Source organism: Dasypus novemcinctus, chromosome 8, assembly GCF_030445035.2.
Source record: "Dasypus novemcinctus isolate mDasNov1 chromosome 8, mDasNov1.1.hap2, whole genome shotgun sequence".
Lineage (NCBI taxonomy): Eukaryota > Metazoa > Chordata > Mammalia > Cingulata > Dasypodidae > Dasypus > Dasypus novemcinctus.
Genome location: NC_080680.1, coordinates 61,716,101 through 61,733,534, shown reverse-complemented (window position 1 = coordinate 61,733,534; position 17,434 = coordinate 61,716,101). Strand labels below are relative to the sequence as shown.

The 17,434-nt window shown below is 38.5% G+C and overlaps 1 protein-coding gene across 4 annotated transcripts in view; it reads right to left on the bottom strand.

Moving 5' to 3' along the window:
• ADAMTSL1 (ADAMTS like 1) overlaps positions 1–17,434 on the bottom strand; it is a 1,125,968-nt gene that overhangs the window by 285,603 nt on the left and 822,931 nt on the right. For all 4 annotated transcript variants that reach the window (XM_058301906.1, XM_058301907.2, XM_071216754.1 and 1 more), the window contains one exon: positions 742–868. In XM_058301906.1, coding sequence (XP_058157889.1) covers positions 742–868 — 127 coding nt within the window. The remainder of the gene's footprint in view (positions 1–741; positions 869–17,434) is intronic.

Sequence of the window (17,434 nt, the reverse complement as noted above, 5' to 3'; positions counted from 1 at the left end):
TATCTGTAATATGTTACAGATACTATTAATTACTCTGAACACATCACTTATTCTAGCTAAACCTCAGTTACCTTACCTGTAATATGGGGATTAACAGTACTGTGCTCATAGGATTGTTATAAGAATGAAAAAGATGATCATGTGAAGTTCTCAGCACACAAGTATAGAGTCAAATGCATGTATTGCTCTGGTGTAAAGAGATCAGGACAAAAAGGTCAATAAATGGCACTTCACACAATTACTGCCTAGTATTAATTCTGAAAGTAGCTGTGATAGGCACTGACCAAAAGCCATTTTGCAAATGATGATGATGGTATTTGATGGTGGTAGGAGTAAATTTTTGCCTCTCTATTCTCCTTGTTATATTCCATCAGACACATAGTACTACATCTCAGGCAAGGGCTGGGATGTAGTCTGTACTCAGGTTGGGCAGCAAAACTCATGTTGCATGTACAGTGGACACACATGCAAACATGCAAACTAGACATGCTGGGACCCTTGTCTAGTTTACTCCTGCTATGCCTTGGAAAGGTTTCTTCTTTGGGATTGAAACTGGTGACCTGACTTGTCCCACTAAATTAAACCAAAAACAGGAACATGAAGTTTTCCAGAACATTTTCAGGCGCATTTTCTTTTGGGGGGAGGTATTATTCCCTAGCTGCTGAGATGAGCCAGAGCTAGGCCAGGGGAATCAAACAAGTCAACAAGCCCAAAGATCATCCCATCATTGTGAGGTCTTACATTTGGTTGCAGAGAGCTGGGATTTATACTGCCCTCGGACCAGCCGGCAGGTGGACCCATCTCCGTTGCAGACCCCACAGTTATCTTCTTTGACAGTGCTTCCTAGTTGATGATCACAGCCAACAATCTAGCAAGAAAGAGAGAAGTGTAATTCATCTAGGTGCCTACTGACAGAGGAAACCATTGTAAGGCCAACCACCACCAAATTATCCTTCCTCCATTTCTGAAGAGCCTAAAACATACTTCCCCCCCGAAGGGGACTGAATTCAGCTGGAATTTGAATCAAGCTAAGGAAAAAAAAATCTTATTATGACTAAAGTTGTGTTTGCATTTCAAATATACAAACAAAAAGAATGTGGAAGAGAGAGAGAGTAGAAGAGTGCAAGGGAGAAGGGGAAGGAGTGAGAAAGGTCCTGAATTATTATTATAGAATCTTAATTCAAAATAATTTCCACAATCAACAATTATGATTTGCCCAATCAGAAAATAATACAACTATGAGGTAACCGTAGCAAGAAAAAATGTAAAGCTTTTTAATCTAATGAATATTCTTAGTGTTTCATATGTTCTCCAAAACTGAAGCTGCATAAGGGTAGGAATTTTGTATTTTGGGTTCGTTGATGTATTCCAGGCAACCAGAATTGTGCTTGGCAAATTGTAGGCCCTCAATAAATATCTGCTGAATAATAACGAAAATGCATCCTTTTCTAGTTAGCCTTCATGTACAAAAAGAAAAACAGAATCAACTGGCATAAATAGGTTAGTATATGCTTGTGGTGCAGGAGGAGGATTGAAGTGGAAGGCAGCAGAGACGACCAACACTGACCACTCCGCTATTTGCCTGGCCCCGTACTGTGCCAGGCACAATACAAATACTCCATTAAATCTCAAAGCAGAATGTAACATATTATTTTCCTCATTTGGCAGTTGAGGCTCTGAATCCTGTCCAAGGATCACCTAGCTCATAAGCAACAGAAAGTAAATACATCTGACAAAACATATATGGTTAGTCCAAACCAGGCTTAACAAAATCACTACCCTTTATAGTGTGTGGGCAAACTCATTTGAGTCTTTATGCTTTCCTTCCAATGTCTGAGTTAAAAAATCCAAATCCAAACTGTACCAAATTATACTGCTATAGTTCTAGTTATATCCAATACCAAAAGACTATTTCACTTCCCAACTATTTCAATTACTGTCTTTGACAAAATAAAATGAGAACTATAGTGACATTTGAAGGGCTTATCCCCATCAATGGAGCCCCTACAATTCCTCTTCCCTTTAAAAAATCTAGTTGTTAATATGATCTTTCTTTGAGACTCAATTTTCCTTTTATTGCTTTTAATTAATACCGGCAAATGCACATTTAGGCAATAGTTTAAAAAATACAATTATTTAGCTTGGTGTAATACATGTGCTACATATTTTAAATGCGGTAATGTATATTTTTTCATTAAAAACAAACAGCACCTTTACAAGTAGGTGACAGAGCAACAATTCCTTCAACAGTTGTATATTTTATGAAGTGCAAAGATGTCAGGAAAACATGATGCTGAGCTCTAAGATGAGGAGCAAAGGCAGGTTGGCACCATTCCTGTGGTTTACTAGTGGTCAAAAACAGTTCTCTTCAATCTGTTCAAAGGCTACAGTGAGGTCACTTCAGAATCAACCATGATGGTGCCGACATCAAAGAAGGACGCTCCTCACTCTCCTCAAACCAAAGCCAAAGCAGAGACTTTGAAGCCAAGAAGGCAGTACTGAAAGCTTCTACAGCCACACACAAAAAGGAAGATCCACACATCACCGACCTTCTGGCAACCCAAGATGCTGCATCTCAGAAGACAGCCCAAATATCCTAAGAGCCTCCCCAGGAGAAACAAGCTTGACCCCTATGCCATCATCAAGCTCCCCCTGACCACTGAGTCAGCCATGAAGAAGACTGAAGACACTAACACACTTGCGTTCACTACGGATGTCAAGGCCAGCAAGGTCTGATCAAACAGGCTGTAACGAAGCTCTAGGATATTAACATGGCCAAGGGCAACACCTTGATCAGGCCTGATGGAAAGACAATGACTTATGTTCAACTGGCCACTGACTATGATGCTTTGGATGTTGCCAGCAAAATCGGGATCATCTAAACTGAGTCCAGCTGGCTAATTCTCCATATAAGTTTTTGACCATTAAAAATTGAAAAAAAAAAATTCATCTATGCAAAGGGAGGCTTGTGTTGGCTTAAGATTTCTTTGGTGTTCTTCTACATAACTGCAGAAACACTATTTTCAAAAGTTTTTCTGTAGAAGGATCCACACATAAGATGATTAATTCTATATTTAAGCTTAGTACTCTGAAATGGGAGTGTATGAGTACTGCAATTACAAAAATCTCATTTATTCACTCAACCAACATTTATTGAGGCCCTGCTATGGGCCAGAGAGCAGATACATGATGCTCTGAGAGCATAAAATATGGAGAGTTTGATCTGGTTGGCAAGGCCAAAGAAGACTTACCTGTGGGAGTCTTTTGAGCTGAGATATAAATAAGGAATCAGAGTTAACTAGATGTAGGGGAGGTGTTGCTGTGAGGGTTCTCACATCTTTTAGTCATGCCTAGACACTAGATAAATAGAGAGTAAGCAAAAACCTAAGTAAGTGACAATAGGGGAAAAAAAAGTCAGAAGACAAATCCAAAGGATTAAAGCTGAATCCTTTAAGAAATTATGGCATTATTAATTCTTAATTTAGGCAGCATCCAAGGAATTACTGACTCTACAGTTATGGTTTGGGGTTGAAAAGACAAGGTCTTGGTCTTGTCATTCACTCAGCTCTGTGGACAGGCAAGATGGGCAGTGGGCATGTGAATCTGCATGCTCAGGCGCTCAAGCCTACCTGGATTTCCTCCTTAAACTATAGGAATTTCAGGTTTCTCAAAGGATTTAAGTTTCTCTGGAAAATTTTTAAAGGGACTCTTGTGTCTCTAAAAGAACCAAAGGAAATTAATGTGAAAACCTCCATCTAATCCTAAATATTTTTTATGGTGCCAAAGCCATTTTAAGAAAAGAACAACTCAGCTTCGCAGATCCAAAGTAACAGTCATCTCAGGAATAGCTAAATTGAAGGTGACATACTTTAAGGATAATTTGACCAGACCACCGACTTAGCGCTCTCAGTGTGCTTTTATGGATCCCAGGATATGAACCAAGTCAGTTCTAATTGGACTTTGTTTAATGCAAGATTTTAAAAGACAAATATCTCCCTGACACAATTAGTTTTTTTTTTTGTATTGATTTTTCTTTAAGATGCCAAAATATTCTAACTCAGTTAATTTTATTTTTTTATTTTTTTAAATTTATTTCTCACCCTTTCCCTGCACCCGCTCCAGTTGTCTGTTCTCTGTGTCCATTTGCTGTGTGCTCTTCTTTGTCCGCTTCTGTTGTGGTCAGCGGCACCGGAATCTGTGTTTCTTTTAGTTGCGTCATCTTGTTGTGTCAGCTCTCTGTGTGTGCAGCGCCATTCCTGGGCAGGCTGCACTTTCTTTCACTCTGGGCGGCTCTCCTTATGGGGCACACTCTTTGCACATGTGGCTCCCCTACGTGAGGACACCCCTGCATGGTATGGCACTACTTGCACATCAGCACTGCGCGTGGGCCAGCTCCACACGGGTCAAGGAGGCCCGGGGTTTGAACCGCGGACCTCCCATATGGTAGACGGACCCCCTATCCACTAGGCCAAGTCCACTTCCCTCAGTCAACCACCACACCAGGGAGCCAAGAGTGCCTACAACTGAAAGCAGGAGAATTACATTCAGCATCCATGTAGAATCTAAGCCCCCTCTTGATATAGATGTGGAGTGGACACAACCATTCTAAGGTCCACAGGATGGAGGAATAGAATATGGATTAAAGTGGACTTACTGATATTCTATTCATGAACTATTGTGATTAGTAATCGAAGAGAATGTGGCATTGGTGTGGAGAAAGTGGCCATGGTGGCTGCTGGGGGTAGGGAGTGGGAGGAAGAGATGTGATGTGGGGGCATTTTCGGGGGTTGGAGTTGTCCTGGGTGGTGCTGCAGGGACAGTTACCAGACATTGTATGTCCTCCCATGGCCTATTGGGTGGACTGGGGGAGAGTGTGGGCTATGGTGTGGACCATTCACGATGAGGTGCAGCGGTGCTCAGAGAGGTATTCACCAAATGCAATGGATGTCTCATGATGATGGAGGAGGTTGTTGTTACGAGGGGAGGAGTGAGGTGAGGGAGGTGTGGGGTATATGGGGACCTCATATTTTTTTAATGTAACATTAAAAAAATAAAGACAAAAAAATGTGGAATTCTTTATCATCAGATACAATGTTCTTATTGGTAATAGTAGAAAATGTTTTCCATTTAATCAGGCAAATCATTGTTGATATATCTAAATATGTTGATCTTAAGCAATTGTCCAATTAATTAAAAATTTGATCTTTCATTAATAACAGAAAAATAAATGGGAATATAGAGATGTGCTTAATTTTCAATTATAATAGACCCCTCTGTGTTTCTGTACATGTCATTATTTCTGCCTGGAATGTTCTTTCCCAATTCTTTGCTTGACAAACTCCTATTTATCTTTCAATATCCAAATTAAGTGTCTTCTCCTCAAAAAAGGCCTTGTCCAGATTCCATAATTGCTGATTTATTACTCTATGTTCCCCAGCCTTTGTTCATGAAGAGCAGAGATTGCTGGTTGCTATCCAATAGCCATATTCCTTTTTTTTCCCACTAACAGAACCCCAATTTTATTTGGGGTGGCATTGTAGCCAGTTTCTCATAACCCAGGTGACCAGCTGTGATTGTGAAATGAAAGTGGAAATGTTGTATGGGACTTCTGGGAACTAAAAGAAGCTGAGACTTAGCTAGGAAAGGTCCCCTTCCACCTTCTTCCCTACTTCTATCTTGTTGGCTCCCAAACTTGAGAACGGAAGCCTTGCACTAAGGATAGAAGAGCAGAAGGAGAGAATGAGCCTGGTTCTGGAGCCATGATACCACAGCTGAACCAATTTCATCTTGACCTGACTTCTTTTTAGTGAGAGAATAAATATGTCATATGTTTAAGCCACTATTATTTCTGGATTTCCTTTATATACACCCAATTCAAATTCTGTTATATAACTTACACTGAACTTAATCTAATGTCTGTCTCCCTAATAGATCACAGGCTGAGAGCCCACATTTTATAAATCTTTGTATCTCTGCTGCTTAGCACAGTGTTTGACATTTGAGATATTCAATAAACATAGATGAATCAATGAAACACATAACACCAAATATAATGGCTTGCTAATATTTTAAGTATAGGTTACAGATTGGCAGCCTTAGACTATATTCATTAATGACACACAAGTACACAAAAATGCATGAGTGTATGTATCTGTGTATAAAGAGAAATAGACATACCACAAATGAAAACTAGAGGCTAAACCTGAACTCTGTCCTGATGCATGAACAAGAATTACAGTAAAGGAGTAGTATTTTTAAGAAACTATTTCACAACGGCACCTACGTTCATTATTAGTGAAAGGTCATGGAAGGCAATGTTCAGGTCATTGAGTTTCCAGACCCACCCCATTCTGGACAAAACATTAAAGTGAGATAATGACCACTCAATGACTATTGGCAACTGTGTGGAATTTTTTGCAAAGGATGGAAAACTGACTGAATATTTTGGCCTAAAGCAGCTTATTCGTATTCTGCTGCTGGGTGTCAGCTGGTTGCAGTGGTCTAACCTCCACGCCATCCAAAATGATTGTATAGTGTTGCTGGTTTTACAAAACTTTCATCTCAGGTGACATAAAAAGTAAGAAGATCCAAGAACAATTTAGAGAAAGGCAATATAGCACCCCTGAGAATTACCAAGATTAACAATAATGTTTTTGTTGTGTAGACGCCATTACAGAGTCATCAACTTTTGCTTTTTTATCTTGAATATGCACTTTTTGTGCCCTCTCTTATGTACATACACATGTACATGCAGTCATTTGTCTTATATTTGAGAAAATATATACATCACACTGATCTTTTTTCATTCTCCTTCAGGATTTACTGAAGGAAGGGGGGGGAACCCTCGCTAAACAAAAATCTAGGATGATAGCATCTAATCCAAGTTGGCTCACAGACTTTAAGCATGTTGTGCAGATTTTAGGCATCAGGCCTACAGTATGAACTGATACAGGCTTTTTTCTTTATAGAGCTGACAGCAAGTAAATAGGCTAGACACAAGACTAGAGTTCTCTAGACACTAAAATATGTATTAATACAATGAAATGTCTTCACACAGAGCCACAGGAGAAAGCTCACATACCTAATAATTTGGAGAATGTAAATAAACACAACATACGCAAATACCATGCTCCAGACAGACATGCTTAGATGGGTTCATCCTGGCCACATACCAAACGGTTTCCCATAAGGAACTCAACTCCTAGCATCAAATACTGAGCCAGTGATGTCAAGCTTTTCTTGATCCAACACAATGAGGTAAGAAACTTTTAAATCCCTCTATTTGCAGTGCTAGGAAAGACAAATATGGAAAACTAAACCCTGCAAATCTGATCACAGTCACTTTTACTTGTAATTAATTCATTTTGAACTTATGGTAAACAGTTTGCTCTTACATCCATTATACCTCATTTACTAATTTTATGAGAAAATAGGGAGCTTGAATATCCAATTAAATCTAAGATACAGATATTGCTTAATTTATTTATATTTGATCATTTTAAAGAAAGATTTATAGTATATACATATGGTATGACAATAAAAATTTTGTAAAAAAATAAGAAATTGGGGCAAAGAGAAAGATAAGCATAAAAAAGATAAGACAAAGCCAGGAATGAGAGAACTACATACAAAGGACACTGTGAAGACCTATACACTTGCTAAATAGGGGCCAAATATCTAGATTTTAGTTTTCTACAAAAGAGAGATATGTGAGCAATTACAGGAGTCACAATATTTATGGGATCTTTTAGAAGATGTATCAGATAGTGCCTTCCTTATAATAGATGCTCAATAAATAGTTTGGTAACAAATGAATGAACAAATGACTTAGGAGAACAATGATTCCTCAAAATATGGAATGTTTGTTGTGAGTCTTCAGAAGCAATAGCATGTAACAGTGTCCCAATAACAACAGAGCAAATAAAGTTTCAAAGACCTGTCTCTTTGATATCCTTTGAATAACTGCCAGGGTATATGTGGTAAAAGCAAGTTTTAAGAGACCAAAAACAGATTGTCCAGGTACTGAGCATCATGACAGTTTCTGACTTAATACAAGTATAGACTTTACAGCACGTACAGTTGGGCTGGCAAAAACATGGCATATGTGCAGCTATTCCTCTGGCCAGGACCCAGAGTAGGCATTACTAATCAACTATGGTACTCTTTTCTACCATGATTTTATGGGGTTTCAGAATATTTTCCAGGGTATGCACTAGATGCCAAAATGCAACAGACTGTGGATGGCATGTGAAGAGACTAAACCGATCTGTCATTTCAGAGTCAGAGAACTGGATTAGCTGCCTAACTTTTAGACAATTCTCTGCAACTGTTATTTCTCTTAAGATCTAAATGACTTCAAGCATGGATTTATGAAACTGAGGTTTTGAGAAGGTAACTTCTCCAAGGGCACATAGCTGGTAAGTAACAAAGTCAAAATTCCATTTGGGGATTTCTGACTAGAAATTATAACAGAATGTCCATGAACACTACACAATATTTATATGGCAATGTAAACAGTGGTAACAAGGTTGACCATTCTTATCAAGGTCACCAACACAAGAGTGAGCCTTCTGCACAGGGATGAAGAGATGGCTCTATCTGTAATAGGTGAATTGGAAGCACATATGAGAAGTGAATGGCACAGTACTATTCCCCATCTACCCCTGTGCTCCACATCTTTTCCTTCCCCATACACACACACACATACACACCCTATGCTTCTCTCATAAGTTTGTTATGGGTGCCCTAATTTTATTCTTTGCATACTTGTTTCTTTGATATACAGCTAAAGTTTCCAATATGAGAAAACTGGATCCTCATAATTCACAAAGTTGCCAACATTGGTCCAAGAGCTATGTTTATTATTTTCAAAACCCTAATGGAAATATATTTACCTGCAATAAAACAACATAAGGTTACCGAAACATCAACCATCTTATTATACAAATAGGCTGACTCCTGACTTTTACTGCATTAATTTTTTAATTGCAAACTCAGGTCTCTAAATCATAAAATGGGAAAACAAATTATTAATACATGTAGTGTTTTGAGTAGACGGAAATTTCCAAGTCATAAGGCCCATAGGAAAAAAATAATAAAAGAGCTCCTTTGTATTAGAAAGTTGGGAACCTCTGGTGTAGACCTTTGTTTGTTGTTCAAATATCCTTGGGAGGAGTAATACATGAAACCAAATCACCTGAGTATAAGGTATTGAAGGTATTATGCTGGTTCTCACAATGTGGTGGGGAGTACACCTAAGTGTTAGGCGTGGTCCTAATCTAGGGCGAATGAGTTTAATCAGATAAATTCCTCAAAACGGGTGACCACAGAAAGAGGGTCAGATCACTAAGACTAAAGTACACAGGGGCATGGAGGGGGAGAAAGAAGGGAAAATCACTTAGAGGAAGAAGGGAAAGTGAAATACTGTTTGCCGGACCCTTGCTGTATTTTGGTACTTTATATATCTTATTCTTATTTAATTTTTACAATAGTCCTGGGAATTAGTTATAACAAAAATAAAACCGAGACTTAGAAAGGTTAAGCAACATGCCTAAGATCACATAATTAGGAACGGATGTGCCCGAGGTGAAATCCAGGCCCAGTCGCTCTATGGCATCCCTTCGAGATGTCTCTATTATATGCCACACAGGTTCCACTTGGGGTTAGAACAGCAATGAAGAGACAGGAAGGAGGAAGATGCAGATGCTTCTGTCAGTCCCCATCGTCAAAGGCTGCACCTGCTCACAGCTCTAAGAATGACCACTGAGGGGAAAAGTGGGATCTTTGTATTCAGTAGTTTGAAGCTACGCCTTCAGGAGGCAGGGCTTTTTGCTGTTGTTGCTTTGAGGGAGCAATTTAATAGATTTTTAAAATAGAAAATCTTCCTTGCTGATTTGTTCAATACCCACACCCACTTGCCACCAGGAGATGCTGGTAAACAACCTCAGGTTATTAGGCTAAGTGGACAAGGTGGGGTTCTTCTCAACTCTCATACAGCTCCATGTGAAAAAAATTATGTGAAAGCATTGATTCCCTTTCCTCTAGGCAAAGATTTTTCTAAAGATATCCTTCCCATATACAGCATTCTTTTCCCTGGGATTTACCAATCACTGCTAGTATAACTCCTTTTCCTTGTGGATTCACCAGTGCTTACAATGGCTCGCAGGTCTTACATCATCCAGCTGAGTTACCTCTCTGACCTTATCACCCTCTGGCTCACTGACCTTGCTGCTCTTCAAACAGCCCAGTCACTCTCGTCTTAGGACAGAACTGGTTGTTGCCTCTGATGAACATTCTTCTCCAGGCATCTTTACAGCAGCTCCCTTACCTCCATTAAGTGTTTGCTTGACAACACTTCCATCTTCTCAGTGAGGCCTACTTTGACCAGACTGTTTAAAACTGCATCCCTTCCAAGTCCTCCTAGCCTGTTACAGTTTTCTTTTTATTCTTAGCCTGTTCCATGCTTTTTTATTTTATAGCACTCTTTTATAATACAATATACTTGACTTATTAAGTTTATTGTTTATTTCTATCTTATCCTACTAGAACATAACATTATAAAGTCAGAAATTTTTGTATGTTTTATCCATTGTTCACCTAAATCAGTGCCTGGCACACAGGAAGCAACTAATAAATATTTATTGAATGAATAAAATGAATTCTGTCCATAGACAAGGCCAAAGGGATAGGTTATTGTGTTAGGGTTCTCTAGGGAAGCAGAACCAGCAGGAGATATCTGTAAATATTATGAGATTTTATAAAATCATCTCATGCAACTGTGGGGATGACCAAGTCCAGATTCCACAGGGCAGGCTGCAAGCTGGGAACTCTGTTGAAAGACCTTAATCAATTCCATGGAAGGAGGTGGCTGGCAGAAGTAGAGATGAAAATCCTCTCTTCCAACTGCTGAACTCCTTTTTTTTTTAAAATATATTTTTTATTTATTTTTGAAAGATACATAGATTACATAAAATGTTACATAAAAAAATAAAGGGGATTCCCATATGCCCCATTTCCCACACCTCCCACTTTTCCCGCATTAATAATTTATTTCATTAGTGTGGTACATTTATTGCAATTGATGAACACATTTTGGAGCATTGCCACACAGCATGGATTATAGTTCACATTGTAGTTTACACTCTTTCCCATTCCTTCTGTAGGTTATGGCAGGATATATACGTCCTGTATCTGCCTTTGCAATGTCATCCAGGACAATTCCAAGTCCCAAAAACGACCCCATGTTATACTTCTTTTTCCCTCTCCCTATCTTCAGCACCTCCAGTGGCCACTATCTCCATATCAATGATATAATTTCTTCCATTGCTAGAATCACAATAAGTCTATAATAGAATACCAGTAAGTGCACTCTAGTCCATATTTTATTCCCAAATTCTGAGTATTCTGAGATAGTGTTGCCCACTCCACCTCTAATTTAGAGGGGGCTTCGATCCCATATGGCTGATGGATGGGAGTCTCCTGCTTACAGTTATAAACTCTCTCGGTTCTTGGCATGGTAGTTGTCCATCTTTGTCTCCTTGTTAGCTGTCCTGGGTGAGTCCAATGAACTGGAGAGTAGGTGTTGCAACTCTGCAACATGGAAGCTTTTGGGAGGTAACTCTTAGGCACCATACAACATTAGGCTAAGTTGAAATTTTAAGAGCAAAACGCTCATAAACAGAGTCGTCAATATCAAGCTGATCTCCTTTTAAGACCTTCAACTGATTGGATGAGACATGACTCACTGATGAAGGCAATCTCCTCAGTTGACTGTAGACGTGATCAGCCATAGATGCAATCAACCTACTAATGACTTAAGTTCATGAAACCTCACAGTAACCAATAGGCCAGTGCTTACTTGACCAGGCTATGGGGCACCATTACCTGGCCAAGTTGACACATAAGCCTAACCATCACTGTTATATTGTAGTTTCCAAAGAATTTTCCTGCTCCCCAACCTAGAACATAACAGTATCTATCACTTGAACTGCCACTGGCTTTAAAAAAAAAAGAGAATAAAGAGAGAGATAGAGAATGACTCTGTGGAAAAAAAAAAAAAAAAAGATGTCTAAGCATGGATCATTTTATAGCACTGTAATCTGAGAGATTAATTTCTACTAGTCACTGTGTCTGCTATGTCTCTGGTCCTTTATTCCTGAATGAGTCTCCCCCTCACCTCTTTTTTACCAGGCACAGTGCCTGGGATTCATGCCCTAAATTTAATGCCAACCCTGGACCTGGAGACTCACTTTGTATTTTGTTTCCCAAGTGCCTGATTCCTGGCTCTTCCTAATGGACTTTACCTTGGACAGCTCCCTAGCCTAGGTCTTCCCGTTACTCTTTGTGAACTCTGGTTCTCTGGCTGGTCATCCGGCCGGACTAGCACCACAATCCTTCTCCACCTCCAGTCTAGTCATCTCAACCCCCACTGCATTTAATGGTGGGGATTCCACAACTTCCGCTGTTAAGTTCTTAAATAAGGAGGGCCTGTTTCATAGGCATGGGATTTTGACAGGTGTTGTTTTTTAAGGGTCCCATTTCGACCACCGTTATTCTCTGAGCTAAAGACATTCTGTGCTCCTTTATCAGCTTGCTCACACTACATCCCTAGAGACGCTGGGTGATCTTAAATGGTTCTGTGAGGTTTATTTCTTTAAATTACAAAGTAAAACAAAGAAAAGGGAGATGTCAATTCTAAGATAATGAGACAGCTGACAGAAAGAGTGGCAAATTTATTAGATTACAAACATTTTCAAAAGTTTTCCCTGTACTGCCTTTCTTGAGGTCAGGGTCATGATATAGCTAATGGTCCCATAAACACCCTAAAAGAGAAAAAAAGAATGATTGAGTCTTATTTCCAATATTTATTAAAACTCTCAGCCTGATTATTTTGTTTCTTTCTTATTTTCATAATTTGGCCAAATGATTGTGTAAGTTTTTGCTGAATACATCTGGATTTTTTTTTGCATATTATTTTAATTAAATTTGTTTACCTACCAATCTTCAGCAGAAATCCTAAGAATTAATCTAGGATAGACACATATGCATATAGAAACTAGAATTTATTCTCAACAGATGGTCAGGGGACTTTTCTTTAACACGATGTCTTTTACCTCCTCTGCTTCCCAAATTAGGGTGTCTGGAGAATGCAAAACAAAATTATACAAAGACCTGACCTCTGACCTTGCTTCTGTCTCTCAGACTGTGAAGTACCCAAGAGGGAAAGTGTTGAATTTGGCCTCACTTCACATGGCATTAACTGTAATTCTTTGTGAATTGTGGTGACATCATGGTATACTTTGACATCACTGCTCAGACTCCCTTCTGCTGCTGGGCATACGGTACATAGTTTTTTCTTAAACACAGAGTCTTTTGTTGAGAATAAAGGATAGCAGCTGGTCTTCTGCCCTGGTACAAATGTGGATCTTACTGGAATGTGTCTGTTCAGTAAGGCTCCACAAAGAAGCCATTCTGCTATGATGGATAGAATACACTCATACATGTAGCTCTGAAAAATCATGTGAAAATTTACATCTAAAGAGTTCAAAATTCCAGATATGGACCATAATTCAGCAAAATTTTGCACACAATAAAGCTCTCATTTACACTTCTGTGTATGCTGTCTGAAGCCAATATTCCCAATGCAGTATTAGTATGCTGACTTATTTGTGTGTCAAGGGTAGAGGTAAAGAAAAAGGAAGGGTAAAGGATCAGTCCCCAGAACATTTCTCCCATTACAATTGTTCAGATACCCAACTCATAAGGGCTTGTACCATTCCCAGCTCTTACTTAATTCTTTGATTACGGCCTAAAACATATTATTTTATTCAAAATTGAAACTTCTTTGTTGGTATTATCAGAATTCAGCTCCAAAGCCATCCAAAAATATACTCAATTGATGAATGTATTTTCTTTCCTCTTCTGTATTGGGCTTCTCTTAGAGTGAAGCCGGGAGAAAATTGATCAACAGCAGTTTACTGAAAAATATCATCTGTAAAAGAACTCTAAACTTCTATCCCATATGGCTCCAATGCCTGTACAAAGCAGCAACTTTTCACACTAGCTAGAGAAAATGAAGGTTGTTAATCCGAGATTCTTTTTCCAGAGGACTAAGGCATAGCACAAAATATTTGGATGGGATAATAAGCTTCTTTTGTTGGAAAAAAATATAATTTTTACTCTTTACAGAACAATAAAGCCATAGGACTCAGTTGTATGAACTGAGTCTGACAGCTGCAGAAAGTATTCTTTTTCTACTGGGAGTGTTACACTTAAGACCTACCAGAACACAGAGTCCCAGCTCCATATTTCATCCACACATTCACTTACCTGGCCACTTCTGGCCCAGGAACATCATTCCTTATACCAATAATCTACATGTTATACAGTTTAAACCCCAAAAGAGGCAGTATGACCTTGGGCCAAGGTGGGAGGAGGGAGAACGAAGCAACTCAACCTGGTGTGATAACTTATTACTACTTGTTTGAATATATCACACATTCTCAGTATGAGATTCAGTTCTCTTAAGACTTAGGATAATCAGATCTATTTTATATATCTGCAGTAAAGATTCACTATGATAACATATATTTAAAAATTATAGTACCCAGCACATAACAACTCTGACTATATATCCTGGAATTTCTGGGATAGTCTATTTTCAAATCCTCTACTCCATAGTCCACATAATTATGAGGCCATGTATGCTGATTGTATTTTTGTGGATATGTGGTCACCGTACAAATAGTATGTATTTGCTCCATATGAAATATATCTGAAGACTTGTGTCACAGCTCTAGTTATAGGGTCAAGTTTGCAAAAGCTCAGATGCTTTTCAGCTCCTCTGGATTTGTCAGCAGATAAGAAGATAGATCACAACTCTGATCCTCTAGAAGAAATATATTCTCTTCCAGAGGCCAGAGTAGATGAAGCTTTACTGGATAACAGTTTTTCAGTTCCTTCTACCCTGCTAAAGCAGCCAGTGAAATAACATCAAGATTGTGCCTCTCTTTGGGAGATGACCTCTGTGAGTTTTTAAGGGTTCTCCCTGGAATTGCTGTGGAGTTGTAAATCATCCCCTATGCAGCCTACTCAAATGAAAGAGGAATGCTTAGCATTCTTAAAATATCCTCCTTAGCTTTCCAATTCTGGGGCCTCTGATCTGGAGTTAATTCTGGGACCGCTTTCAAATATGTACCCGCTAATAATAAACACTAAATGTATTTTTTCAACTCAAAATAGAGATTCTTCAAAAAATATCAAAAACATGAGAAAGACATATTTCATGGGCAGGGGCAAGGGTTTGGGGTCCCATTTTCTCCATGGTAGCCTCCACACAAGTGAATATGTTACAATGACAGCTAATTTTAACAGGAAAAAAAGAATACTCAGCAACCCATCTAAGTATAGGGATACTCAAAACCTACTTATTTTAAGGGGTGAGAAACCCTGAATCTGAATGTACAAGTCAAAAGCAAATCAGTTAAAATTTTAAATTAAATTTTAAAAAAAATTTATTTTAAATTTTTAAAAAATCCTGAAATGGGGAATTTGAATGGCTTATTAATCAGAATTACAATAAACCAATAAGCAGCAGTCACAAAGCCCTAAGTGATTTTTAATGGGTCCCAAATTTCCTGAGCCAGATGCAAAGTTAGGTGCTGGATGGGTTGGGGAAAAAAAAAAAGGCATGAGAGTTATCAATCTGGCCACCCTTTCAGTCAAGGCTTGTGGGTTCAGAATAAATGGTTGCACTTTGCTGAATCACTGAAATATGACAATGGCAAAATGAACCATTTCATCTTTCAATTTAGACAGAAACAAACTCAGTCAAAGACCCTGACATAAAAAGAAATGACTGCATACATTTTTCCCATTTGGAAAGATTAAGAAAATGCCACTAACCACCCACTCACATATACAAAGAAAGAAGTCTTATTCCTTCCTCGAGTAGTCCTAGTTCAGCTCAAGCTATAAATTTCAAAGAGGACAGCATGCAACCCTCAGCATCTGTCTAATTCAAGTGTAAAATTAAATCACACAATATGATGAATATTTACTTACAGAAATATTTTAAAATTCAGATTTTTGTAATAGTTATAGATAATTGGTTTTTAGTCAGTTGTCCAAAGGTACTTTAAAAGGATTATATTACCACAAAAGGCTTATATTATGTGCTATCTTCTGACCTCACTAATGGCACTCAAATTACCTGCTTTCATGCCCTCACTTCATCACTTCCTGGTAAAGTAGGTGCAAGCAGATATAAGGAGACCAAGGACAAAGAAAAAATGGAATTTCATATTTTTCTTGTTTATGCAATAATCATAATTTGTCTAAGCTGTACCATGGAACATTTTTTTCTACATGTATTCCTTATAAAGCATGCAATTTAAGGTAACTGGTTTATATTTTTTAACATATGCAACATGTCCTTATCAATATGTGAATCTGAACAGAAAAGTCCCAGAATTGTACAAAGCTGGATCTACCAAATGCCATATTTAATAGAAAAATAAGGTTTAACCATCGCTTTTAAGGCTTTCAAGTTTTGTCATTCCAGAAGGATTACTGACATGGTGTTGATTTAACCTTCATGCTATCTTTGAACATTAAAATTCAAAGGGTGCTCCTGAAGGTTCTAGAGATGTCTGGACACTACAGTTAAGGCAGACAACCCTAGGAAATCGGTGGGCCTTACCTTGGAATACATTATAACATATCTCCCCAATGTAACAGTTAGACTCCTTTATAATTTTCCTAAACATAATTCTTCTATCCCTTTTATTTGAACCTATTATTAGCACTATACCCATTAAATATATGTCCCAGAGACATAAATCTTTCGATTATTCACATGCTGGTTAAGCTCTGAATCTCAGGAGAGTTGTAGCCAACACCTTCTCTCCAGTTCATTGGATTTGCCCAGGACAACTAACAAAGGGATGATGATGGACAATGCCCATCCCCCAAACCGGAGAATATCTGCAACTGCAAGCAAGACAGTTCCAACCATCTGTCCCATGGAATATAAGCTCCGTCTCAATTGGAAGAAGAGCTGTGCCCAAATCCTCAAGATTGAGGAATGAACATACATAAGGGGGAATGCAATAACAGACCAAAGTAGATTTATTATTATTCTAGTAGCAAAAATACTTGTAACATTGATATAAAGACATAGGTTCTAAGGGGAGTGAGAAGGAAGCATAGGTGTAACATGGGGCATCTGGTTCTGCATGATATTACAATGAAGGACACAGCCCATTATATATCTTGTCAAAATCTATGAAATTGTGCAGGTGCCAATTGTAAACCATAATGTAAACATAGCTCATAATTAGCAGCAATGCTTCAATATGTGTTCAAAAATTATAAAAAAATGTAGCACGTGAATGAAAGATGTTGTTAATGGGTAAAATTGTGTGTGGGGGAATAG